The following is a 26,509-nucleotide window of genomic DNA, read 5'->3' as shown; positions in this document are numbered from 1 at the left end:
CAGAAAGATTGATTAAATGAGCTTAGTTCTGGAGCCAGTAACCCAAAGGTTTTAAGCTTTGATCCAATAAAAGTATTGAGTTTGAATTAAATAACTTTTTGTGAGGAATAACAGCCAATTGCTTGCTCATTTTAAGAGGATTTTCATGTTGCATAACACACTATTGATAGAGTTGTTTAAAAATGCAAAAGTATCATTTATCCAATTAATCGCTGAAAAACTTGACAGAATACTCGATTCCAAAAATATTTGATAGTTGCAACCCTAATAAAATTCCATTCCCCGAATGTCCCGCCCCTGCGCTTACTTCCCCCATCAGCTCCCGGACGTGACACCATTCATTGTTTGTCGTGAAAGATCAGGGCAAAACTGAACGGTGTGCTCACACATACTATTATAAAGAAATACAAATGTATACAAATGTGTACATCTATATATATATGTGTGTGTATGTGCTAATACATTTTTCTGCTCCATTTGCTTATCTTTACTCAAAACTTCTTTGCCCCCAGACCCATATCCTGTTACAGGACTAACATCCACTGCAGTGAACAGCTCAGCAGTGTACCTGAACTGGACTCAGCCCATAAACTTCACCTCCAGCGGCTCCTACACCGTGAACAACACCTGCAGCCCAACCCAGCAGACCGGCCAGACCAGTATCTACATTACTGGACTGAGCCCCAGCAGGACATGCATCTCCATTGTATACAGTCAGATCAATGGGGTGACTGGTGTTGGCATCAACATCAGTTACATCACATGTAAGAAGATTTATTTCATTAAGACGCACTATGTAGCCACATTATTTATTTAGATTCGAATTTCAGACAGTCTGTGTAATTTCCGATCTTTTCTTATCACACTACTATAGTTTGACAAAACTAGACCATAGTTTAGTCAAAGCATCAATTAGCTAAATATTCCTAAATACTTTCTTATATTTATGCTGTATGCTTTCATATATCTTTCTAAATATCTATGAAATGTACCATGTGACCATCGGCAGCATTCAGCTTACCCAGTTGTCAATAAATTCTGCGGACAACTTATAACTGTCTAACAGCAAAGAGCAATCTCTCTCCAATATACGGTATATTGACTAGGTGGTTGATTCTTTTACTTTCCCCTTCTGTAGTTCCCAGCCAGCCTGGACCAGTGACTATTCAGAACACCACACCTACCTCCATTGCTGTCTCTTGGGGTGCTGCTCCAAACATGACTGCTGGCACCTTTAACTACACAGTCACATATCAAACAGGACCCCAGATTAATGACACCACCACTGCCAACACAAGTTTAGTCCTAACTGGTCTACAATCGGGAACCACCTACACCATCTCTGTAGCAACCATTGGACCAGTGAACCTGAAGAGTGACCCAGTGTATGCATATAATGTCACTACAAGTAAGGGTCAATGCAAAATGACAATAAACAACATTACACACACTCCTTGGTTAAATTATCCTAACCAAGGTCGATGATTTTTTATTAATAAAGCATTTTATGCATTTGCTTGTGTCTCTACCTGCTCTTCTTTAAAATCATGTCTGTGTCCCCAGACCCGAATGATATTACAGGACTAGCATACACTCTACTGAATGACACAGCAGTGTACCTGAACTGGACTCAGCCCATAAACTTCCCTTCTAGCGGCTCCTACACCGTGACCAGCACTTGTAGCCAAGTCCAGAAGACCAACCAGACCAGTGTCTACATCACTAGACTGACCCCAGGCAGGACATGCATCTCTACTGTTTACAGTGAGATCAGGGGCGTGACAGGCAATGGTATCAACACCAGTTATATCACAAGTATGTAAATGTTCCTTTCATTTCCTAAATGTGTAATTGCTCTGTGGAATGTCATCTGTTGATCAAACATAGGTGGCACTGCATAGTACGGGTTGTTAATGACAGAGAATTTGTGATACTTGATATATTATTGAACCATCCAACATTTTTTGAATTTTCATGATATGTGTATAACTGAAGAAGAACATACCCTTCAGTAAAATAAATCGGAACAATTGACATTTTAACATTGCTTCTTTATGTTTGTGTTGCTCTTATTGATACGATTGATAGTGTCTGACATTATACTGCTATATGACATTATACCTCTATATTGTTAGTGTGTATGTGTACAATGTAGCTGGTCAGGAGCAAAATATGCCTTCCTTTAACAATCTCAACCCTACTCTTTCCCTCTTACACAGGGCCTTCCAAGGTTTCTCCTGTTGTCACTAACATGTGGAAGAATGGCTCCATGCAAGTGACCTGGCAGAACGTGTATGCTGCAGACAATTATGTTCTCTCACTGAGCAGCAACAAAGGCACATCTCAAACCATCAGTGTTTTCTCAAACGAGACTCTCTCATATGTGTTCTCTGACCTGCTGCCTGCAACCACATACATTCTCACCATTACAACAGTCTCTGGGTCCGCGCAACAGCTGTCTGATCCAGTTTCCAACACAACTTGTGAGTATTAAGAGAGAATGGGACAGCATGTGGATTATCAGTTTTACTGACTGGATGATTGTTCCTTTTATTCCGTCATCATGCAGATCCCAGCCAGCCTGGAACAGTGATGGTTGCAAACAAAACCACAGACTCCATTGCTGTGGCATGGGGTGCTGCTCCAAACATGACTTCTGGCACCTTTAACTACACAGTCACATGTCAAACAGCAGGATACCAGAGTAATGAGGCCATCACTGCCAACACAAGTTTGGTCCTAACTGGTCTACAGTCAGGAACCACCTACATCATCTCTGTATCAACTATTGGACCCATGAACCTCAAGAGTGATGCTGTGTATGCATATAACATCTCTACAAGTAAGCACCATGAGTCCTGACCTTTAAGTCCTCACATAGGCTAGATCATAATTTATTGTAAGCATACTAATAACCATTACAGCCACATGTAAATATCCTGATGGAATGGAATATATTGTATGTACAGTAACACAAAACATATTAGACCATCGATTTTCTAATGCCAGCTCTTCTTTGTCTGATTTTCTCATTACCTTGTTTTACATGTTTTGACAGTTCCACTGAATGTTCAGAACCTGATTGTCGTCTCAACATCAACTGAGCATGTCATCCTGCAGTGGGCAGTGCCAGCTGATTACAAGGATGGGTACCAATACAGAGTCAATGTGAGCAATGGACAATCCATCGTCACTGCGTCCTCTGGGATTACTATTGACCACTTGACACCCGGAATGTTGTTCAGCTTCAGCGTCCAGACCCTCACTTACGATCAAACTGGGTCAGCTTTGGCTGTAACAAGTTGCTGCACAGGTCAAATTCTGTTCTTTCACTGATGTTTATGAATGGAGTATGTTTATGAATGGAGTTAACTGTGGCTTTACTCTTCTCCAGATGCTGCGGCTGTTCGTTCATTAATCTGTTCTGGACCTAACCTAACTCAAGCCATGCTCAATCTCAGCTGGACCCAGCCTGATGGCTTTAATAATGGTTTTGCGGTGCAAGTGAAAGATTTAATAACAGTTATTTCAACTACTGACTACCATTTGATCATCCCTAATCTGTCCTACAACACGGAGTATCTCGTTAGTATTTGGACTAATGGGTGTGGAAATAGGAGCAATGTCACAACAGTGTCCTGCATGACGGGAATCACGGGTATGTTTCCTGGTTTCTTTTCTGTGTTTAGGCTACGTTTACACTGCTAGGCTGAAGATACTGAATTCAGATATTTTCATGACATTGTGAACAGTATAGACCAAAATCAAATCTCACCAATCATTAGAATCTTGTATAGGCAGGGCATGGACTACTGTGGTGATGGAAGGACAGTGAACTTTTTAATCTTATGAAGTGGCTAAAGAGGACGAAAAATGACTAACACCCCTGAAATGACTAACACCCCTCAAGAACATGTTTTCTGACATTTTATGAAATAAAAAATGTATACATTTAAAGACAATAGGTACAAAACTAAAACATGTCACTCATAAATGCTAACGTGCATCTGATTTTCACTGAACATTCTTGAGATCTTAGAACTTGATTGGAGTCCACTGGGGTAAATTTATTTGATTGAACATGATGTAGAATAGCACACACTTGTATATATGAGGTCTCACAGGTCTCATCTCAATCATCTCACATCAATCCTCAAGTTGATAAGGGGTTGGTAAGGGTTGCTTTTAGGGTTGCAGTGATTGACCTAGGGGTTAAGGAAGTGGCCCTGTAATCAGAACGTTGCAGGTTCGAATCCCGACTGAGGTGCCACTGAGCAAAGTACCATCCCCATACACTGCTCCCCAGGCGCCTGTCATGGCTGCCCACTACTCACCAAGGGTGAAGGGTTAAAAGCAGAGGACACATTTCATTGTGTGCACCGTGTGCTGTGCTTTGTTTCACAATGACTTTTACTTCACTTTTCTAATTGGTGGTCACCAGGGGCAAGGACAACCCAGAGGCGACCACCAATTACCAATTTGAGTATTCCACAGGGTTTATAAACCTGTTACTCCTACCAGTCATTCAGACTTGAGAAAGCCCTCTAGAATGGAAGGGTGAAACATTGTCAAGGACAAGTCCAAAACAAGTCCAAGATAAAAAAGTTTAGATAAAAAAGGTTAGTCCAATAGCAACTGGACTTGTTTTGGTTCCTTGACAGCGTTTCACCCTTCTGTGTCCTGGATGACTGAGAACCTTCACAGATATCAAACAATGAAGTCCAAGGAATTGTCTATGGACTTTCGAGATTGATTTGTGGCACGACACAAAAATGGGAAAGCATTCAAAACAAACCACTATGTTGGCCAGAATCCACTGTGGTCTCCATTAATTGGAAATTATAGAAGTTTTGAACCCTCCCCTGAACCCTGTTTGACCAAATAGAAATAGTGCCTTGATCACAGAGGTGACCCCTATGGCAAAGCTCCAGCACTTCTGTGTTGGCATTGCAGAACCATCCAGAAGGTCAACCATAGCAATGCACTCCACCAATCACACCTTTATGGTAGAGTGGCCAGTACAGAACTTTTTGGCTTGAACTCAATGCATCATGTCTGGAGGAAAACAGGCACAGATTCCCATTCCTGCTGTGCAGCATTATGGTGGGAGCATTGTGCTGTTTTAGGACGACAGCAGCCAAAATTAGAGCGATTCTTCAAAATAACCTGCTCTAGGATCTTCTAGAACTCAGGCTAGGGCAATGACATTTACGGCATTTATCAGACGCCCTTATCCAGAGCGGCTCACAATCAGTATTTATCAGTAATGAGTTTCCCTTATACATCAGAAACTGGATAAAATTAGTTTATTTTATTGCAATATAATTTTCTTTTTTGCAGTCCCCCCAACTCCAAACATTGCAGTGGGTGTGAACATCATTAACATACAATACAATCAGTTCACCCTGCAGCTACCTGTCCACCTCTTAGACTCCAGTCATGGGACTATTACACACTATGGCATTCTGCTGACCACAAATTCAGGTAAGGTGCATCAGGCTTGCAACGCCACCAGGTGTACAATAGGAGGGTTAACAAGGGTGAAATACGGACACCACACACACACACACACAACCCAGGGACTTCAATGCAGCCGCCTAGCACTGTCATCTCACTGGCTTCACTGGTCACTGACGTCTGTCCTGTCGCTCCGTCGCTGTAGGCTGTGTAAAGAAATTGTTTTAGTTGGATTCAATTAATTCACTGAACTTGATCTCTCAGTCATTGTTCAGTAAGAATACTAGGCCAGGTGGTAGATGTCACCTAATTCACTCTGCTCTACCAGACATGCACCGTGTACATGCACAGTAGATTAGGGCTGCAACTAACGATTTTTTTTTTTATTAATCGTAGAATCGGACAAAAAAAAAACTAACAAGAAAAGCATTCATTTCCAACCCTTTATTCAAAATCAGAACCAAAATCTTTAGAAAGTGCACAAACATGTTGCTCCTTGAGCTGTTATAATAATAATAATAAAATAAAATAAAAATTGACTAACACAAAAAACATACACATGTGTCTTATTTTCTGATAAAACATCTCAAAATTAAGTGATTGTTTGTTTAAAACAAGCAACATTATCTGCCAATGGGGTAAGAAAACTAATTCTAATGAGATATAATCTCAAACAGAAGTTTTAAGCATCACTTAATTTTCTCATGCCATTTTTCTTGTCTAGTAATCTTGATTTAAGATTTTTTAGATATTTGGACTGGAAACGAGACAAAATTACTAGGTAAGAAAAGCTTTTTTTGCAGTGTAGCTATACATGACAACAGATTGAAAAATGAATGGTCCAAAAAAGGCTAGTGAATAAAAACATGTCTTTAGTCTTTTAACGCAAAGTAACCATAGCACCCCTGCTTTACTACTGCTATTAACGAGCTAACGCTAACTTGTCATGCCTGTCAAGCTGGAAGACGGGTAAACATTTACATTTACAGCATTTATCAGACGCCCTTATCCAGCGACAATCAGTAGTTACAGGGACAGTCCCCCCAGGAGCAACTTAGGGTTAAGTGTCTTACTCAGGGACTCAATAGGCGAGTCGTCCACGAGGAGACGCAGAGAACAGTCCGAACGCTGTTTCATCCCCCCTCCACACCTGTAGGTGGCGCTGTAAGTCCCCGTCTAGTTCTCCTCCGCGGCGAGTTAAACACCAGCACCATATTTTCGCGCAGATTTCTCTGCCTCCGCCATGTATCTGTCCTCTAACTCCGCTCGTTTTTTTTTAATTTTTGCTCCGCGCTGTCTATGAGGCGCCAAACTCTGCTAGCATCTGTGCGCGAGAGAGACTGAGTGTGTTCACTCCGCTTCGCGCTCAAATAAACTTTTTTAATAATCAAACGTCTCCGCGTCGCGCGACATAACGAATCGATTAGGAAATTCGTTGCCAACTCTTTTAGTAATCGATTCAATCGATTCGTTGTTGCAGCCCTACAGTAGATACTGACCAATCACTATGCACTTTGACGATGACACGATATTATAATGCTCAAGATCATATAGATCCACATGCTACCTGTCACTACATTGATTTTTTTCTGTTAACATCTAAGTCATACTCCAATCTTCAACCTATTTGCTGATCTTTTCTAGCTTCATTTTGGTCACATCTGCAAATGTTATGTATCGCATGGCAACCATATCACCCATGGTACTTTGTGGTCACTGACTGTACATGAGACATTCTGATGAACCCTGACATTGTCCATTTTTTTCAGGAACATTAAGTAATGAAGCCATCTACCTTAATAAAACATTTTCTGACTGGAAGGCTGGTGCCACCCCCATGTACTTGGCTATGGTGACAAAAAGTCAGCTGCAGACTCGTAGTGACGTTAGTGTTCTGGAGGTTTTGATTGGTGATAACAGCCAGTATGAGGGGTACACAAACGGGCCGCTGATGGCAAAAACAAGTTACAGGTAAGAAAAGGGAAAAGAAATGTGTGAACAGTGCTGTCCTTTTCAAACACACATGTAGGCACATTGCACTTTACTAAAGTAGCATTTTCCATGACCCACACTTCCAGGCTTTGTTTCAAGCTGTTTTGCAAACCCCAGTTTTATTTTTTGCAAGGCCTGTCTAAGAATGGAAAACAAGGGGACAATAAATGTACATGCATGGGCCATCAATACTTTTTTTTTTATCTCACCTTGATGTACTGTAATTAAACAATCTACTTGGTCCTACTTTGATTATGTATGTTTTCTTGTTATGGTCATGGGTATAATGCAAATTAGATTAGTACAAATGAGTCCCACACCATCTAAGACAAGTGGTTTGAGTGATTGGATAAGAATTCATTTGTGATCTGATAGCGTACATGTATGTGGCTAAAATGTAAAAATCTTAATCTGATATGTCTCAGATATGCCTTGGTCCTCTTCACCAATTTGGTAATAAAGAGCAGCCTGATCTCCGTGGAGCAGTCCTTCTTTTCAATATCTGCAATAAATGAAGCAGGGACCCTCCCAGAAAATCCAGGTAATGAAAAGAAAACCAATTGTGTCTTATCAATTGATTTTTGATCAATTGGGCCTTTAACACGACACAGAAACACAACACAGTTTTCTGTCTTGCTGTAGCTGTTATAGGTGCAGCTGCTGGTGGAGCAGTTTTGGCCTGTATCATCATTGGGATCATTGCTGTTATTGTTGTGCTTGTCCTCAGAAGGTTGGCAGGCATCTGTTCTTCTTTTGGTTTAAGCCAACGCATGCTGACTGTCTGAATATTCATGTCTGAATTTGTCTGGTTTCATTCACAGGAACAAAACCAAAGACAAAGATCCTCCTGCCCTGCCTATTCAGGCAATCCGGTAAAGTTCCGCTGACTTGTCTCACCAGAATGTAGACAGAATGTAGAAAAACATATTTGGTTCCATGTAATATGCACTGAGTTATTTCCCTTTTTTTTTTCTTTTTTTTTTTACAGAAAGAAAATGTAAGTAATCCACTGCTGTGTGTGTATGTCTGTGTCTATTGGTTTATATCAGTCTATTGATGACACACAGAGAAAGAATTTATATGTGACTTGTGACTCCTGTTATTGTGACTCTTTTTGCAGTGAACCGATAAAGGTGGAGCATTATGAAGCCCACTTCAAGAAGCAAAGAGCTGACTCCTTCTGTGGCTTTGCTGAGGAGTTTGAGGTGGTTTGAGCTGTTAAGGCTGCATGCTGACTCAAATAGCTTTTATCAGACAAAAGTACTAATTCCCAGTTCAGGGTGGAGTCCAATGGCTAATTATTGGGTTAATGGAACCGACTAAGTAATAAAATCCATTGTGTCACTTAGCGCTATGCTTAACCTACTTAACATGAACAATAAAATTGTTAAACTAAGCCACTTTTGACAAGAAAACGTAACGGTTCCAATTTATTACAGTGACATTGGTAATGTGCTTGTGCAGTGGTGGACAAAGTACACAATCTGTGTACTTAAGTTAAAGTAAAGATACACAATGTAAAATGTTATTCCAGCACAAATAAAAGACCTCCTTTAAAATACCACCTTAGTAAAATTGTAGATTCCCATCGATATTCAGCGAACAATAATTATTTGAGATTTGAGTCAGGGCAGCACAGCACAGAAGTAACGCCTTATTAAGTTGTCCGAGGGTTATAAGACACGAAACATTTATGTAACAGTTATGTTACTACATAATAACTCATAGATAAAATGGAACAATGATTTCACATTATTTTGTGTAGCTTGGTGCTGCTGGCAATGCTGAGCATGAGCTGCAACATTTACTAAGGTATAAATCTTAAACTTGTTGGAAAGATAAAAGGTTCCACACCATGCGGGTCAAGTATTATGTTTTTGGTTCTAATTATATTAGTTTTTAATTTAACATAGCTGGTCAGTGTGCTTTCATTCGCTTTGTAGTCAGGAATAAAGCAGAGTTAAAACTATAACTGTGTTGAAATGACTATTTTGGTGAAGTGTCACCAAGTGATTACTTTCTATTGCCCCAAAGGACCTGAAGCCTGTAGGTGTCGCTCAGCCAAAGTCCAGTGCCTTAGCTCCAGAGAACAGAGGGAAGAACCGCTACAACAATGTCTTGCCATGTAAGAGACACACAGAGAAATCTGTCTATAATTCCAGCGTTAAGCCTTCAAAATACTTTTCATACATTCTCATTGTGTTGTTACTTTTCAGACGATTCTTCTCGTGTTAAGCTATCTGTTCAAGGTAGTCCGTTTGATGATTACATCAATGCCAACTACATGCCTGTATGTATCAGGACTGTAATGCAGCCATGTCTTCCTGTGTTGGAGAGCTTGCCATTGACCATTTTGTTTGTGATTGGGTTTCAGGGATATAACTCTAAGAAGGAGTTCATAGCTGCACAGGGTCCCCTGCCCAGTACAGTGAATGAGTTCTGGAGGATGATCTGGGAGAAGAACGTTCACACCCTGGTTATGCTGACGAGGTGCAACGAACAAGGAAGAGTGAGCTTGGACAAAACTGACAAAACACTGGAAAATACAGCAGCCATTTACAGTTGGTTCAATGTGTCCCTTTATTGAATATACACACATAAAAACTGCAGATTTATGTCTCTCTCAGGTTAAATGTGAAGAGTACTGGCCCTCAGAATCCAAGCATTATGGCAATCTTACTGTGACAACCTCCTCTGAAATTCCTCTTGATGACTGGACCATTCGGGACTTTGATGTTCGAAACGTGAGTAGCAGCATTTCCAGCCATACATTTTGTTTCTTGATTGAATTGTGGAACACATATGAACTCTGATCCTGCTTTCTGCTGGGCACATACTTGCTCAGAAGTTGTTTTAAGCCACAGACAGGTTGGGGGAAGTTGGGCTGAATTTTTTTTTTTTATTTAGAGTCTGGCTAAAGCGTTTTTCACTAAAGCAGGTTGTGACTGAAGCTTCTCGTGTTATGTGGTATTTCCTGTATTGCAGCTGACAGTTAGCAACATTTACCTGCTTTGCCATTTCTTGAAATCAGTAACTCCAGACCACAAGTTGTGTTTCACATTTGATGTGTCTGGGTCACATGTTACCAGACCTGAGTCAGCGTAAGTTATTAGGAAACTTCATCTGCTGTTCAAATATAATGCAATTCAATTTTCTGGAAGGAGTGAGAGAAGAATGCTAACACACTGACTATGTATTAATACTAATAATTAACTGTCATAGACCTTCTCTCTGAAGCTTTTATATCAGTAAAACTAAATAATGGTTTGTATTAATGCTTAATTCTGATTGGCTACTATAGGTCAAGACTGCAGAAACCCGCTGCATTCGTCATTTCCACTTCACTGCCTGGCCTGACCATGGGGTGCCAGAAACCACTGAGCTCCTCATCAACTTCAGACACCTTGTCAGAGAGCACATGGACCAGTTTTCTCGCCACTCGCCCACTGTGGTGCACTGCAGGTCAGCAAAAAACTTTTCCTGAACCACACCGTACAGTGTAATGGATATTTTAATTCCATCGATTTAAAAATTGTTGCAAAATAGTAATGTTTCAAATTAAACACATTTTAAGAAAACTGCTCAGTCATCTGTACATTTTTGTTGACCCTGCTTTGTAGTTGTTATCTTATATCTGTAATTCAAGAAAGGCAAAGCTACAGTATACGGTCGTGGCCAAAAGTTTTGAGAATGATACAAATACTGTTTTTTTACAAAGTTTGCTGCTTCAGTGTTTTTTTTTGTCATTTGTTTCTGTAGTGTATTCTGAAGTATAATTACAAGCATTTCATAAGTTTCCAAGGCTTTTATTGACAAATACATCAAGTTTATGCAAAGAGTCGAAACCTCTGCAACCCGTCCTGTCAATCAACTTAGGCCAAATCCTGACTGATGGAACCTGTTCCTTCATAATCAGTGCTTGGAGTTTGTAAGAATTTGTGTGTTTTTTTCCTCTTGAGGATTGACCACAAGTTCTCAATTGGATTAAGGTCCGAGGAGTTTCCTGGCCAGTCTAATCCCTGTACTTTTTGCTGAATATCAGTCTGTCCATGATGTTTTTCTTGGAGAGAACTGGCTTCTTTGCTGCCCTTCTTGACACCAAGCATCCTCCAAAAGTCTTCGCCCCGCTGTACGTGCAGATGTACCCACACCTGCCTGCTGCCATTCCTGAGCAAGCTCTGCACTGGTGGCACCCCGATCATGCAGCTGAATATTTAGTAGACGTCCTGGTGCTTGCTGAACCATGAAGCCTTCTTCACAACACTTGAACTTCTCTCCTTGGAAGTTTTTGATGTTCTGATAAATGGGTGATTTATGTGCAATCTTAGTAGCAGCAATATCCTTGCCTTTTCATGCAACGCAATGATGATGGCACGTGTTTCCTTGCAGGTAACCATGGTTAACTGGTATTTGTGTCATTCTCAAAACTTTTGGCCACGACTGTTGAATGTCACTAACAATAGCTGCTGTTTGCTAGTATCTGATGAATAAGAAATGTGTACCTGCTCTTCATTTTCTGTGACCGTTTCCTCTTTTAAAAAAACAGTGCTGGTGTGGGACGCACTGGGACTTTCATTGCCATTGACCGGCTCATCTTCCAGATTGAGCGGGATGATATGGTGGACGTCTACGGAATTATCCATGACCTGCGGATGCACAGGCCACTCATGGTCCAAACGGAGGTGAGTTAGTCCTCATTCTTAGAATTATGACTAGTACTGCTGTTAATGCTCAGTTAATTGTTTGGAAGACTCAAAGTATAACTGAAATTTGGAATTTTTAAAATTTCATTCTCATACATTCTTAAACTATTTATTATGTTAACATGAAGCTTGACTGCTCTGTCTTCAAGAATGTCTGGATGTATAAATAATAGCTAAAAAAACATGCTCAGGGGTAATATAACAGTACAATTAGTAAAAAAGAAAAATTGTAATCACATGACTTTGACTGATGGTCTGTTTTTTTATAGGACCAGTATGTGTTCCTAAATCAGTGTGCCATGGACATAATTAGGTCAAGAACTGGCACCAATGTGGACTTAATCTATCAAAATACAGCTGCACTGTCTATTTACGAAAACTTTGAACCAATGAAGAAGTCCAAAAATGGCTTCTACAAAGCCTAGACTGTCAACTGCCCAGCACTGCCCATTTTCCTGCTGTCCTAGTCACTGAAGGCATTATTTTGGTTATTTATAAAAATGTATTAAAATCTTTATTTTATTTAAATATAGATGTAATATAAAGGAATAACAGATTCAGCTTATTTTTATGCAAGGTGCATAAGCAGTGCACAAATCTCATTTTTATACAAAATTAACACACCCAGTGGAGGGGGGGTGTAGATTTACCTACATACACTTTTACTTATTTATGCCAAAAGCCAACTGCTTTTATTTTTTGTAATTTGCTCATTTTGAATTAGATTTTTTATAATGGGATTTGTAAACTTTATTGTGCTGTAAAATATATTCATTTCAGGACATCCTCCATGCTTTTTATTATTAAATTCCATTTAATGAAATCCTGTTTAGTGTCGAAATGTACCTTTAAATACTTTTATGGAGACTATGCTGAGGTTGACCACTGAGTACAACAGATTCAACAGTTTTAAAGAATTCTGTACTTTTCCCCCTATTAAGTATATATTACAGGAACACAACGGTCAATAAAATTAATATAATACACGATTCATCAAAATTCTACTCTATTTCTATCTGACGTTATCCAGTCAATTTCAACTCACTGACGTTCTAATATGATTGCTGATGATGGCATGTAAATCTGGCATGATTTAGAAATGTCCTTTTTTCCATGAAAAATTAGTCTGAATTGAAACTATTACTATATTAGTAAGAAATTATGATTGAATTATTGAACTGACATTTGCAGAGACACCAAATTCTCAGCGATGCTGAATTTGGCCAGTTTTATATTTAAATGTGTAAATGTTTTCACCTGTACTAAGATCAGTCCAAAGGGGTATTTCACAGATGGGTGTACAATGCCTGATTGTGGACTGTTCATAACCACCGCCAACTCAAAAAGATAATGGCTAGACATTCGCAGCCAAAAAACAAATTGTGATGACAGATGTTCACACACACTTAAACTTTTTCTATGGGTTTGCGTGAAGGAGCGCAGATAAAAAAGCTGTTGGTTAGGAACATATAATGAGCACTGTATACACATCTGCATGTATTTTTGAGGACTATCATTTGTATCCAGTAGATATTGAAGTGTATTATGTATTGACCTTTGTTTCATGACTTTGAGCTTATAAACAGACACACACACAGAGACAGAGGCCTGTCTATTGCGTTAATTCCTTACACACACACATAAATGAGGCTCACTCAGGAAAGTTTCCTCTCTGTCATTAATTGGCCTTACACGGGATACTGGAAGTAAAACATATATCTGTCAAGAACATTGTAATTAAGCCTTACACACAGAAAAGACGAAAATAGCACACAAACACACATGCAACTTGAGCACATAAATATTTCTTCTTTTAGGTCAGATTTCATACCATCAATTATGCCTTAATAATGTTGGCCCAGCAAGGGGTAGACTGGTGATCTGGGGATGTATCTATGCAAATTAACGTTGATTTTAAGGTCCATGCTGGGACGAGGGATGTGCTCACGCCCACGGGACCATGATTGCTCAATTCTGTATTAAAGAAGCTTGCTGCACCTCCTTGACTCCGCTAATTTCAGACTTAGGCTCACACTCCATACGTCCCACCACACTACCTCATGAGCAAATCATTTATTATTTCATGATTTTATTGTGTCAAGAAAGGAGTTTTCTTAGTGACCACTATAACACTGTGATTATAGCTAATTAACAAGCTAAATGTAGGACATCCTAGTTAACATCAGTTTGCAGTGACTTACGGTGGAAAACAAATATCACTGTCTATTTATGAAAACTTTGAACCCATGAAGATGCCCAAAAATGGCTTCTTCAAAGCCTAGACTGCCTACTGGCCAGCACTGCCTGCTGTCCTACTCATTGAAGTTGAACTTAAACTTATAATATATGTCAGAGACATGAAGGAATAACAGAACAGGCCTGTACATCCCTTCATAACTACGGCCACCAGAACGCCCGGTGAATGAACGAGATGGTCCGTTGGCATCCTGGATGGCCAGAGAGGACAGAGGAGTAACCCCAGTGAAGGACATCAGACCTGCAGGTGTTGGGGACGTACAGGCACCTTGGTGGGATGTTGAGAGCAGTTTGGTGAGAGCAGTGAGTGGGGCTGCGACTGAACTGTAGCCACGGATGAAGCGACGATAGAAATTCACAAACCCAAGAAACCGTTGCAGTTGTTTCAGCGTCGTGGGTAGAGGCCACTGCTTCCAGCTTCTTGGGCTCCATGGCCACACCCTGGCGAGATGGTAAAGCTCAGGAACGTGTGGAGCGCATTTTACCAGCTTACAGTACAGCCCGTGGGCGAGCAATCTCTTTAGGACTGCTCTCACATGTTGGATGTGGGTTTCCAGGGTTGGCGAGTAAATGAGGACATCGTCCAGGTAGGCATACACCTACCGTCCCAGCATGTCATGGAGAGCATTGTTGATGAACTGCTGAAAGACAGCGGGTGCATTGCACAGTCCAAAGGGGGTAACTAGTGAGTCAAAGTGGCCGGTGGGTGTGATGAACACAGATCAGATTGTAGGCAGAGCGCAGATCCAGCTTCGTGAAGACAGTAATGAAGACAATGCGCTCCCCACTCCAACACCATGCCCAATGACCAAGACAGGTGGAACCAGGGGAACCCAAGGAGGAGAGGTGAGGTGATGATAGTGGTGATCAGGAAATGGATATTACATTTACAGCATTTATCAGACGCCCTTATCCAGAGCGACTTACAATCAGTAGTTACAGGGACAGTCACCCTGGAGAAACTTAAGGTTAAGTGTCTTGTTCAGGGACACAATGGTAGTAAGTGGGATTTGAACCTGGGTCTTCTGGTTCATAGGCGTGTGTCTTACCCACTAGGCTACTACAACCCTATAAACATGATAGGGAATCAACACAGAGACACAGAGCCACCGTGCGGTGAGTTATCGGTCCCGAGAATACAGTCTGACCGTCCACGGAGGTGATGGTGAGCGGAGATGAAAGGGGGGGGATTCAGTGGGGATTTAATGCAGTCTGACAAAGTTATGGTCTATGAAGTTCCCGGCCACACCGGAGTCCACAAAAGCGGTGATGGAGAGTTTGTGCTGGTTCCATTCCAGGATGGCTGAGATCAACTGGGTGACCCATTTACCAGACGGGTGGGCCAGCCCAAAAAAACATCTGGAGGTCGTGGGTCTTCCAGTGGAGTCTTGGCAGCCAGTACCGGAATTTTGCGGTGAATTGGCTGACTGATGTGGAACCCTGGCGCAGAGGTAGAGCTGGCGCGGATGGCAGAATGTGGTCTTCAGTTCTGCCACGAAGGCTGGATACATCAGCGATGCGGAAGTAGGGGCGTTTAACCGCGCCGCTGCCATTTCCGCGGGAGAGCCAGTCAGCAGCAAGAGCAGGATCTGCAACCGGAGAGTGGGGTAGCGCTCCCCTTGGTGCCGCTCCAGCACTCCGGTAGAGCCAGACTGGGTTCCGGAACCGAGGGTGGTGGAGGAGGACCACCGCGCCATTGCCCCCACCACCCAGCATCCACCTCATGTAAACGCTGTCACAGGTGGCTGACCTCCTGCGACAAACATTCAATGATGGTGGCCTGCCGGACCACCTGATCACATAACGCGGCGAATTTCGCAGGGTTAAAAGAAGGCTCAGTCATTTTGTCACGGTACCAGCGCGGGACCAGAACGTGAGCGCATGTTCAAAGAAACGGGAAACCCCGGTGTGATTGGACGCAAGGAGGCAGGTAAGGTTCCTCCAGTAAAAATATGGGAACAAGAGCTGGCGAGAGCCGCAACACCACACGGATGTTGACGTTTGCGTTCAAGGTTGAGATGGGGAAGGGACAGGATGAGAGGGAAGAGTTCAGAGGTGAGGAGATGAACAGGATAAATCCTACTGGTTGAGGTGGAAAAGGAGCCGAGTTGAGTTGACGAATGCCAATCAGTGACTGAGCAGCTGGCAGTGGCCAATTTATGGGTGTCACGTTACCTCATCTCTTTGTTGCTCCATAATTACATTTTTCAGTAATTTTTCCACCTATGAATCCTAGGAAATGTTTTTTATTTTACATTTAAATTTAAGGCCTTTGGCAGACGCCCTTATCCAGAGCGAAATACAACGTGCTTTCATGTTACCATCAATGAAGTGATCGATTCAATAATTTTGATCCCATTGAATGTACAGTGGGGGAAAGTATTCAGACCCCCTTAAATTGTTCGCTCTGTTATATTGCAGCCATTTGCTAAAATCATTTAAGGTGATTTTTTCCTCATTTTCTCTTATACAGACAGGGGTGTGGCTTTCCTAATCAAATGAAGGTGTAGAACCATCTCAAGGACGATCAGAAGAAATGGATAGCACCTCAGTTAATTATATGAGTATAATATTTCAATTTTCTTTGTTAATAAATCTGCAAAAATGTCAACAATTCTATGTGTTTTGTCAATATCTCAATCAATATTAATGTTTGTACATTAATGAGGGAAAAAACAAAGTTAAATCATTTAAGCAAATGGCTGCAATGTAACAAAGAGTGAAAAATAGTCTGAATACTTTCTGTGCCCACTGTATATCACACTCTCTACTACCTTAAGATAGAAAACAGGGATGGTTTTCCAACAGTCCTGAAGTTTTCTGCTGAGTGGCCTTCTTATCATTCACTCATGTTGATATACAGGGTGGGCCATTTATATGGATACACCTTAATAAAATGGGAATGGGTGGTGATATTAACGTCCTGTTTGTGGCACATTAGTATATGTGAGGGGGTAAACTTTTCAAGATGGGTGGTGACCATAGTGGCCATTTTGCAGTCGGCCATTGGATCCAACTTTTGTTTTTTCAATAGGAAGAGGGTCATGTGACACATCAAATTTATTGGTAATTTCACAAGAAAAACAATGGTGTGCCTGGTTTTAACATAACTTTATTCTTTCATGAGTTATTTACAAGTTTCTGACCACTTATAGAATGTGTTTAACCATTCACATTTTATTAATGTGTATCCATATAAATGGCCCACCCTGTATTAATGAGCATCTCATGAAGCTGTTTTTGATGACAATAGTGAACAAAGCCACCATGAAGGTAAAAAGAAGCGACTCTGAAAAAACAGATTCATCAAACATACTTCACTTTCTCATGCTACAAGAAAATACTAAACATTTCTTGCGTTGTTTTCTTGCATTCAGGGGGGGATCCAGACTGTTGACTGGTATTGTATATACTTTTGCACCCATTATGTAAAATTTTAAAGAAATGGGTTGAATTAGACAACACAGACACCACGTCTCTCTGGCTGCAGATGCTGAAGCTGCTGCTGTGTTCCCTGCTGCAGTGGCGCTGGTGAGCTGGCCCTCCCTCACTCTCGCCTCCTTCCTCCACCATCCACTGCTCACACACACTCCATGCAGCAGTCTGGGATACATCCCCATGTACCATCGCCTTTCAGCAGCAGGACGGGGGACATCTGATGCATTCGCGTTTTCACATGTGTGTTTTGGTCCTGGCTCGGCTCTGACTGCCCCTGACTGACGGGCTGAACGTGGCGCCGATGCCGTGCTGTGCTGTGAGTATGACCAGCTCCAGCCTTTCATACCTTGGCCTGGTGGAAAATTCCTGTCATCTGAGATCAGTTTCTGCATTTCACGTATTACAGCAGTGAAGCTTGATCTTGTGAAGGAAAGATATATCCTAGATCTTGTGCCAGGGTCAGTGTGGTTAGTGTACTGGTGAAGAGCATGGCACCACTTACAGAGACATCCAACCTCAATCTGTCTTTTTGTGTGTTGGCTGATCTCAGTTTAACTCGTACAGTTCACTCATCCTGGCAAAGGAAGATTTTACACTATAGTGCATTCTCATAATATCAATTGGGGGAAGGAGCTGCACATTTTAAATCATTGTTTTTATAATTTATCATTCCCCACCACTAATCACAGGTGGAAGAACAAGGATGCAAGAAGGACAGTTGTAGATGTTTTTTCACCGCCATTAGCAAGTGTTTGCCAAGACCTTTTTTTTCAGTTTCTATATTACTAAAGTAATACATAGGTTGTCTTTCAGCTCTGTGTTCTTTGTGAAGCAAAGCTTCTCAATTGCACGTCATAGGTCATAGCTGTCTTGATTTTTTTTAACACTCATTTGTATTCTTTTGTTTTTGCACTCTCTTTTCCTTTATCCTTTGTGAACTTGTATGGTATAAAGTAATGTATTGGTCCCTGGTTGTGGCAGTCCAGTCATGTAGACATATTCCAGCTGACATAAAATGCTTCTAGACCTGAAATGTCTTGTTTGTACAATCGCCATTCATTTTCACCTGTCAGTTTCACCAAATTATGCATCTCCGGCACATTACTTGAAATTTTCTCCATATTGTCCATATTATCTCACTCCAGATATCTGCAATGTGTCAGAAGGAGAAATTCCAGGACAGATTGTTTTTTGTAACCAAAAAATTGCATTAGCTACTCCACTGCTATCTTTCTATCAATTTAGAAACATAGCTTTTTCTAATGAGTTCATTCTCTTTACGTGTTCTATCTTCTGGTTAAGACACTCAGTCCTCAGTCTGTCCCCTTCCATTTTTTTTCTTTACAATGACCCCCCTTTCCATATTTTCTAGAATTTTCTTGGATAAAACCCATAAACCCTTCTATATTTTAATATTTTAATGTTAGCGCCCCACCGAACGCACCGCTCCGCGGTCCAGTGCGCGTAATAGATCATTCGAGCCGCGAAATCCCGTCCGCGCCGGCGCGGGAATCCGCGCCGCGTCTTGCGTCCGCCCTCGGCCGCTCCGGATCTCCTCCCAGCATCTGCGGCGCCGGTGCGAGTGTCCGGCTGGTCCGCACGCTGCCTCCGCGTGTCGTGGGAATTCAGCGCGCACGTCGGGAAGCTAAAAATAGCAGCGGCGGCCTGGGGATGGCAGTGTCGCGTCGTGTCGCGTCGCGTGGCATTTTTACACCGGAGTGACGATGGCGTGAATAAGCGGGAAGGCGAGCCAGGTGAGTGGACTTCATGCGATCTGAATCTGTACACGCATACTGGACCTTAAATGTGCTTTTATAATAACAACAGCAGCTACACATTTATTAATATTAGTAGTAATTGTGCTAGGAATAGGAATTTTGTGTCGTTAAATTGTCATTGGAGAAAAATGGTAGAAACGCCTTCACTACAATTGTCACCTGATTTGAAGACGTGACCTCAGCTGAAGAGCTGAATTCGCTAGAACGTGACTTTTGAAGGACATTCGTTACAATGGTAAGAATATGAACTCGTTACAATGGTAAGGTTATGAATATGATGATAACTGCAGGATAAGAACTGGCGAGTGGCAGATGAACGGCGTATTTGATGCGCCCACATCTTACCTACACCGAGGGGAATCCAGGGACCGTCACACGGCCGTGGGAGCCGTGGAGTCTCGCAACATCTTTCTATCCATCTCTGTGTAAAGGCCCAAATCAAAATGTCCCAACGTCGAAGGACGTGTGGATTTTCGTGCACACGTTGACATCGATTCCAGGGGACGCTGCACGGGACCGGCTTCATCCAGGCAGCGGGACGAAAGCTTTCAGCAAGGGGTGGCTGCGGATGGGATGGAGATCGTAAGGGGAATGTCCCGTCGTAGCCCTCATTTCCTCGAAAGTGTCTGAGACGCTGTTGAGCGAGCGGGTAAGCGGCCATGAGTGGGCCGTCCCTGCGAGACCCTGCTCTCTTGGCGCAGAGAGCACCCTGCGTGCCCCAAACTCGTTTTACACACCGGCGCGGTGCTGCCGAATGTACCGAGGTTGGGCGCAACTCTGGCTGAGCTTTCGACTTTATTTTTAGTGTGAATCGTGACTGCTTAATTGACCCGAGGGGCCAGACAAGAGAAAGGACAGAAGGGAGCGTGTCCCTATTCTGTCACTCTGGAGCAGATTTTTTTTCAATAATTGCATATTTTCCAGCCTCTGTCATTTAATGTAGAATAACCCGATACTCATAAAGCTGATATGACTTATCCACGTATCAGTAAATAGGTTTCTGCAGTTAAAGAGTGACACAGGCCTGCTGAATAAAGAACATTACGGTATATTTTCGGACAATTTAGTCGAAATGGGCAGGACGAGAGCCGACCCTCCGGTTGTGAATCGGCTGGCCTACTTTTGACCAGTTTCCTCTGGAGCCTCGCTGCTCAGTTCCACGCTGTTCTGCTTTGGCCTGATGAGAAAGGCCCGTAAGTAGAACAGCGAGGACAGGATTACGTAACATGACTCTGTGTATGATGAGGGCTAAGCTCGGCAAGGTTTTTATTTTGGGACGTGCACGTCATTTATTTATAGGAACGCTTCAGCTATACCAACACATTTTTATATAAATACAGCAGAAGGCTATAATATATAAAAGTGCATTACTGCACAAAATATATCATGTAAAAGGGTCATTTGTCATTTTGCGCTCAGGATATCTACTGTTCTCAAAACGAAGCTATTAGCATGGTACCATGAGCAATATGAAAACTACTGATGTGACAAACGAATGAGGTGACTTATTGGTCCTAATACAGAAGTTGTCATTCCAGGTTCTGAATGTAAAAATACAGACAAGCACCTTGATTGGATCAGGGGGTCAGAATAGCAGACATGGACTTTAGTGACTTAGGCAAGGATCAAATTATGACTGCTATATGGCTGGGCCGTAACAACCCCAAAACCTTTGTGGGATGATCAGGACCTCCCGAAAGCAACCAAAAGAAAAACAGCTCTGTCTGGTAAGGCTCGATCAGTTCCAGCTCTGAATGATGTATGGACGATGTGGTGGTCTCTACTTACTGCTCATCATCAGTGATGTGACTGTTGGACGTAAACCACTGGGCAACTATGGCATAGTTGGCTCTCTCAAGCGGGTCATGTGAGGTCCCTTAACACCAGCTCCATCACTAAGGAAGCCCAGCATCTCTGACAGAACTGAGAAGAGGCGACCTGCAGCCCTCTATCCTCACCACGTTCTACAGAATGCATGTAAAGAGCACCTTGAGCAACTGCGCCTCCACCTCAGACAACGTGAGGACCTCTGAAAATATCACAAGTGACTCTGTCAGGGATTTTTTTTTTTTACCACCTGCAGCACCAGAAAGGGAACCGACATTGCACAGAACTCCCTTCTACCATTTGGAACAAGGATCCACAGCAAATGGGCCTTCACTCACGATAGGAATCAAGATCAGTGATACACACTCACACGCACACACGCTCCACCATGTTCTCTAGATTCCTCACAATAGGTGAATTGAGTGTGTGAATGAATGGTGTGTGTGTGTGTGTGCCCTGTGGTGGGCTGTTGCCTCGCCCTGTGTCCCGGGATGGGCTCCTGCCACCGTGACCCTGATTAGGATTAAGTGGTCATGGAAAGTAATTCTTCTGCTGATAGCTGGTAATACAGTCGTGGCCAAAAATTTTGAGAATGACACAAATACTGGTTTTCACAAAGTTTGCTGCTTTAGTGTTTTTTCTGTCAGTTGTTCAAGTGGTGTATTCTGAAGTATAATTACAAGTATTTTAAAAGTTTCAAAGTCTTTTATTGACCATTACATCAAGTTAATGCAAAGAGTCAATATTTGCAGTGTTGGTCCTTTTTTTCCTCAACTTCTGGGCCAAATCCTGACTGATGGAACCCATTCCTTCATAATCAGTGCTAAGGGGCCCGAGCCACTTAGTTCTTGCTTTGGCCTTATGGCACGGTGCTCTGTCATGCTGGAAAAGGCATCGTTCTTCACCAAACTGTCCTTGGATGGTTGGAGGATGTTTTGGTACCGTTCTTTATTCATGTCTGTGTTCTTCGGCAAAATTTGTGAGTGAGACCACTCCCTTGGATGAGACGCAGCCCCACACATGAATGGTCTCAGGATGCGTTACTGTTGGCACGAGACAGGACTGATGGTATCACTCACCTTATCTTTTCTGGTCAATCATTTTTCCAGATGCCCCAAATATTCAGAAGTGGGGCTTCATCCGAGAAAATGACTTTACCCCAGTCCTCAGAAGTCCAATCCCTATACTTTCTGCAGAACATCAGTCCATCCTTGATGTTTTTCTTGGAGAGAACTGGCTTCTTTGCTGCCCTTCCTGACACCAAGCATCCTCCAAAAGTCTTCGCCCCGCTGTGCATGCAGATGTACTCACACCTGCCTGCTGCCGTTCCTGAGCAAGCTCTGCACTGGTGGCACCCCGATCATGCAGCTGAATCTTTAGGAGACGTCCTGGAGCTTGCTGGACCATGAAGCCTTCTTCACAACACTTGATCTTCTCTCCTTGGAAGTTTTTGATGTTCTGATAAATGGTGTAGGCGCAGTTTTTAGCCCCTTTTATGCAGCGTAATGATGACTGCACGTGTTTCCTTGCAGGTAACCATGGTTAACAGAGGAAGAACAATGATCTCAAGCATCGCCCACCTTTTAATGCATCCAGTCTGCTATTCTATCTCAGTCAGCATGACAGAATGATCACTGTAAAGATCTCAGCAGGTCTGTTTGTGGCAGGGCAGAAATGCAGTGGAAATGTTTTTTTTTTTTTTGGCAAAGTTTATTTTCATGGCAAAGATGGACTTTGCAAATCAGCTGATCACTCATCATAACATTCCGGAGTATACGCAAACTGCCATAATACAAACGGAAGCAGTCAAATTTGTAAGAACCCGTATTTGTGTCATTCTCAGAACTTTTGGCCCCGACTGCACTGTTTTTCATGGCTGAATCCCAAGAACCCTAAACTGACGGCAGTTCCAGTCTCGTTTCTGATGAAGAGTAATACAGTAGAATAACTGACTTTTATTAACACTTACCTCTTAGATTGTAATAGCATTTAATTACAGTACATGAATATTAATAACAGTACATGAATAACAGTGGAGACGCTGCATGTGTGCAGGTCAGGCGGAAAAGGATAATTTTTCAGTTTTTCTGAACGTCTGCTCTTTTTTTTTTTTCTGACATCAGGCCCACCATGCCCAGGTTGTGCCATAGATGGTTTTAAATGCCCCTAATCAAACCGAAGAATGAAACTTTGATGTCAGAGGCAAGTATGCTTTCTGTGGGTTTGGGTGTGAGTTTTGTGTTTGTCCAGCATTTTGCTGACCGATGTGAATTGTCAAATTTGTTTTTGCTAATTTGTATTTCATTTTAGAACAATGTTTGTATTGCATTAGAACAATGTTTAGAAGAATATTTATAATAATTTCATATTAAATACCAGAAATAGACTCATTAATGAAGTATCGTTGAAGATCAGATCATAGCTGCATTACTGACTTGATTCTCACTTGGATGACCTTAACTTCATGTTTGTGTGGGGAGTTGCTTTCTCGTTCAGAATCCCTGTGGGCTCCCTGTGGCAGATAGTAGCTGACCTGAATTGAAAGTGGGAGGATTCCTTGCAAAAGTGAAATTGGGTCGTTGATGAGGTGTGACAGCGTTTGGCCTATCAGCTGTGAATCATACCATGCCTACATTGCATTCTGTTCTATAACAATTAAGGAAAGACATCTTAGCCTTGTTGTTAAATTTCTGCACAGTAGCACCAAGGTCCAGTATGTTGCAGATGCAGAATGGCCTTATCCAGAGCGACTTACAATAAGTAGATACAGGGACAGTCCTGCTGGAGACACTCAGGGTCAACTGTTTTTCTCAGGGACACAATGGTAGTAAGTGGGGTTTGAATTCTGGAATTCTGGTTAGTCTATAGGCTAATGCCATAAGAAAAGGGTTAATGTAATGTGCTGTTGCTCCTGGACCACCAAGTGGCACCATATTTCTGTTTTGTCTTGTATTTCCTTATAATGAGAAAAGTGATTTTCATTGTGAAACACTGTAGCACAGCACACGGTGCGCACAACGAAATGTTTAATCGATCACCTTGGTGAGCAGTGGGCAGTGTGTGGAGACTATCGATTATTCTGTCAATTTTTTTTTTTTCTTCATCGATTTGGGTCTTCTGGTTCATAGGCGAGTGTGTTAACCACTAGGCTATTACTTGGGACCTTGGCGGCTTGGGATTCGAACCAGCAACCTTCTGATTACGGGTCTGTTTCCTTACCGGCTAGGCCACCGCTGCCCCATCTCTAGTAATTACCTTAATTCATGCTGCCATGCTGTCTCACTGCCCTGGTCACTATGGCTGAATGTGAAGAAAATATCTACTTGTGATTTATTCTCTAGACTATGTGTATTAAAACTATAGCATCATGGACAAGGGCAGATTTTCCCAACATGTCTCTAAATGTGTCATTGTTGAAGTCCTGGAAGAAGGCAGGTGCATTTGCCAAATGGTACCACATGAGCATGTACTCGTAGTGGCCAGAGGCTTTACAGGCTTTTCCATTCATCTCCTTTCTGAATCTCTGCTGCTCCGAGTCCTAACCATTTTGTTTAAAATGAAACATTTCTGTTGACCAGTGTTGATGAATGGTTCTAGAGGACTCGCTATGCTAGTGGATTGTATGGTTAGGGTCCAGGAATTAACCATATGTTTGACCCAGCAGGGGCCACACTGTTTCAGGGGTTTTGTTGGGGCCAGCAGAGACCGAGCTGGGACCCAGCTCTAGTTGGTGTTGTGAATGTTGTGAGAATAAAAAAGGGAAGATTTTCTGCATGTGATGGTTCCAGGGTGATGGTGAGGTGACGTGGTCTACGTGATCTTTCCAATGTTGTCAGGATCCTTATTCAGAGCACTTTCTAAGGGTTAGAACACTGCCTTGAGCAGGAGTGCTGAAGTTAATGAGTCAGTGCCTTTGAGACATAATATCTGACTGTGAGTCAACCTGGGACTGGAAGAGACATAGGCTGCCATCAGCAACCACAATGGGGATAATAATCAGAAGGTTGCCGGTTCGAATCACTGCTTCCCGGGCGCCTGTCATGGCTGCCCACTGCTCACCAAGGGTGAGGGTTAAAAGCAGAGGACACATTTTGTTGTGTCACCATGCGCTGTGCTGTGTATCACAATGACAATCACTTCACTTTCACTTTCATAAATGCTCATGGTGTGGAAAACTCACCCAGCATGTTTCTGCATCGGGTTTTGAAGAGCTGATCCAGGAGAATGGCCATGCGAATTAGGTCATCTAGAGATAGAGATGATCATCTCTGCAAGCCAACCCTGCCTGCAGATCCATCAAATATGACCTTCATCAGAGTCAGTGGAGGTAGTGTACAGCTGTGTATAATGACCTAAGGACATTTTTGGGACAATCCTAAACATTTGTTCCCAACTATGAGTTAGTGTGTCTAGCATTGTTGACATAAACAGGCAACTAGGCTTTTTATGCAGATAACACTGCCAATTAAGTAAATAACAGTAACATTAAGTAGTAATAGCAATATAAGTATTTGCAATATAAGTATTTGCAATAGCACATATATTTAATTAGAATAATTCAATGTTTTTAATAATTTTATTGAACATACCTGCTTACTAATTTTCAAAGTATTCTATATGTTCACAAATAAGCGTACTTTGTTTAGCAATAACAGTAAGTGCAGATGCCAGGATTCAGACTGCAACTACAATGTGTTTTTATACAACGGCAGTTCTATGAAATACAATTGAATTGGCACCTGAAACTATTTGCTTTAATACATATGAAGGTGTCCAAACTGAGCAGTGGAATTATCTGTTTTATCTGGCTCCTGTTTGCGACCATTTCTATTAATAAAATTTGCAAAAGGATACATCTTCCTCTTTTTTACATTGAGGCACCAGTAGCTGGTTATTTAACCAAACTGTCAGGGGATGGGCCGTGGGGCGCAAGAAAGGTCTGAAGATGCAGGCAGGTGGAGAGAAGAGATGTGTGAGCGCTGGAGATGGCATTGTGAGAGCATACGGTGAGGTTAAGAGTTTACCATCTTTACCGTGCCTTGGGGAAGGTCAGTGTGT

The 26,509-nt window shown here is 42.1% G+C and overlaps 2 protein-coding genes across 7 annotated transcripts in view; both read left to right on the top strand.

The window, feature by feature from the left end:
• ptprja (protein tyrosine phosphatase receptor type Ja) overlaps positions 1–14,033 on the top strand; it is a 76,561-nt gene extending 62,528 nt beyond the window's left edge. For all 3 annotated transcript variants that reach the window (XM_028956912.1, XM_028956913.1, XM_028956914.1), the window contains 21 exons: positions 513–764; positions 1,139–1,408; positions 1,564–1,815; positions 2,220–2,483; positions 2,570–2,842; positions 3,059–3,313; positions 3,395–3,658; positions 5,341–5,484; positions 7,227–7,428; positions 7,875–7,990; positions 8,092–8,179; positions 8,271–8,321; positions 8,438–8,446; positions 8,570–8,654; positions 9,484–9,574; positions 9,666–9,739; positions 9,824–9,958; positions 10,077–10,193; positions 10,751–10,911; positions 11,996–12,131; positions 12,422–14,033. In XM_028956912.1, the coding sequence (XP_028812745.1) occupies positions 513–764; positions 1,139–1,408; positions 1,564–1,815; positions 2,220–2,483; positions 2,570–2,842; positions 3,059–3,313; positions 3,395–3,658; positions 5,341–5,484; positions 7,227–7,428; positions 7,875–7,990; positions 8,092–8,179; positions 8,271–8,321; positions 8,438–8,446; positions 8,570–8,654; positions 9,484–9,574; positions 9,666–9,739; positions 9,824–9,958; positions 10,077–10,193; positions 10,751–10,911; positions 11,996–12,131; positions 12,422–12,577 (3,395 nt within the window). In that variant the 3' untranslated portion in view covers positions 12,578–14,033. The remainder of the gene's footprint in view (positions 1–512; positions 765–1,138; positions 1,409–1,563; positions 1,816–2,219; positions 2,484–2,569; positions 2,843–3,058; positions 3,314–3,394; positions 3,659–5,340; positions 5,485–7,226; positions 7,429–7,874; positions 7,991–8,091; positions 8,180–8,270; positions 8,322–8,437; positions 8,447–8,569; positions 8,655–9,483; positions 9,575–9,665; positions 9,740–9,823; positions 9,959–10,076; positions 10,194–10,750; positions 10,912–11,995; positions 12,132–12,421) is intronic.
• Positions 14,034–17,978: 3,945 nt separating this feature from the next.
• Positions 17,979–26,509, top strand: part of LOC114765990 (oxysterol-binding protein-related protein 5-like) — a 28,951-nt gene continuing 20,420 nt past the window's right edge. Inside the window, exons 1-2 of one of the 4 annotated variants that reach the window (XM_028956569.1) lie at positions 19,374–19,600; positions 23,575–23,653. In XM_028956569.1, coding sequence (XP_028812402.1) covers positions 23,612–23,653 — 42 coding nt within the window. In that variant the 5' untranslated portion in view covers positions 19,374–19,600; positions 23,575–23,611. Of the gene's footprint in view, positions 18,163–19,373; positions 19,601–23,574; positions 23,654–23,750; positions 24,039–26,509 lie in introns of those variants that run through there. The other 3 variants (XM_028956570.1, XM_028956571.1, XM_028956573.1) reach the window with 3 other exon arrangements.

The sequence above is a fragment of the Denticeps clupeoides genome, chromosome 16, assembly GCF_900700375.1.
Source record: "Denticeps clupeoides chromosome 16, fDenClu1.1, whole genome shotgun sequence".
Classification (NCBI taxonomy): Eukaryota; Metazoa; Chordata; class Actinopteri; order Clupeiformes; family Denticipitidae; genus Denticeps; species Denticeps clupeoides.
This window is presented reverse-complemented; position numbering and strand designations above follow the sequence as displayed.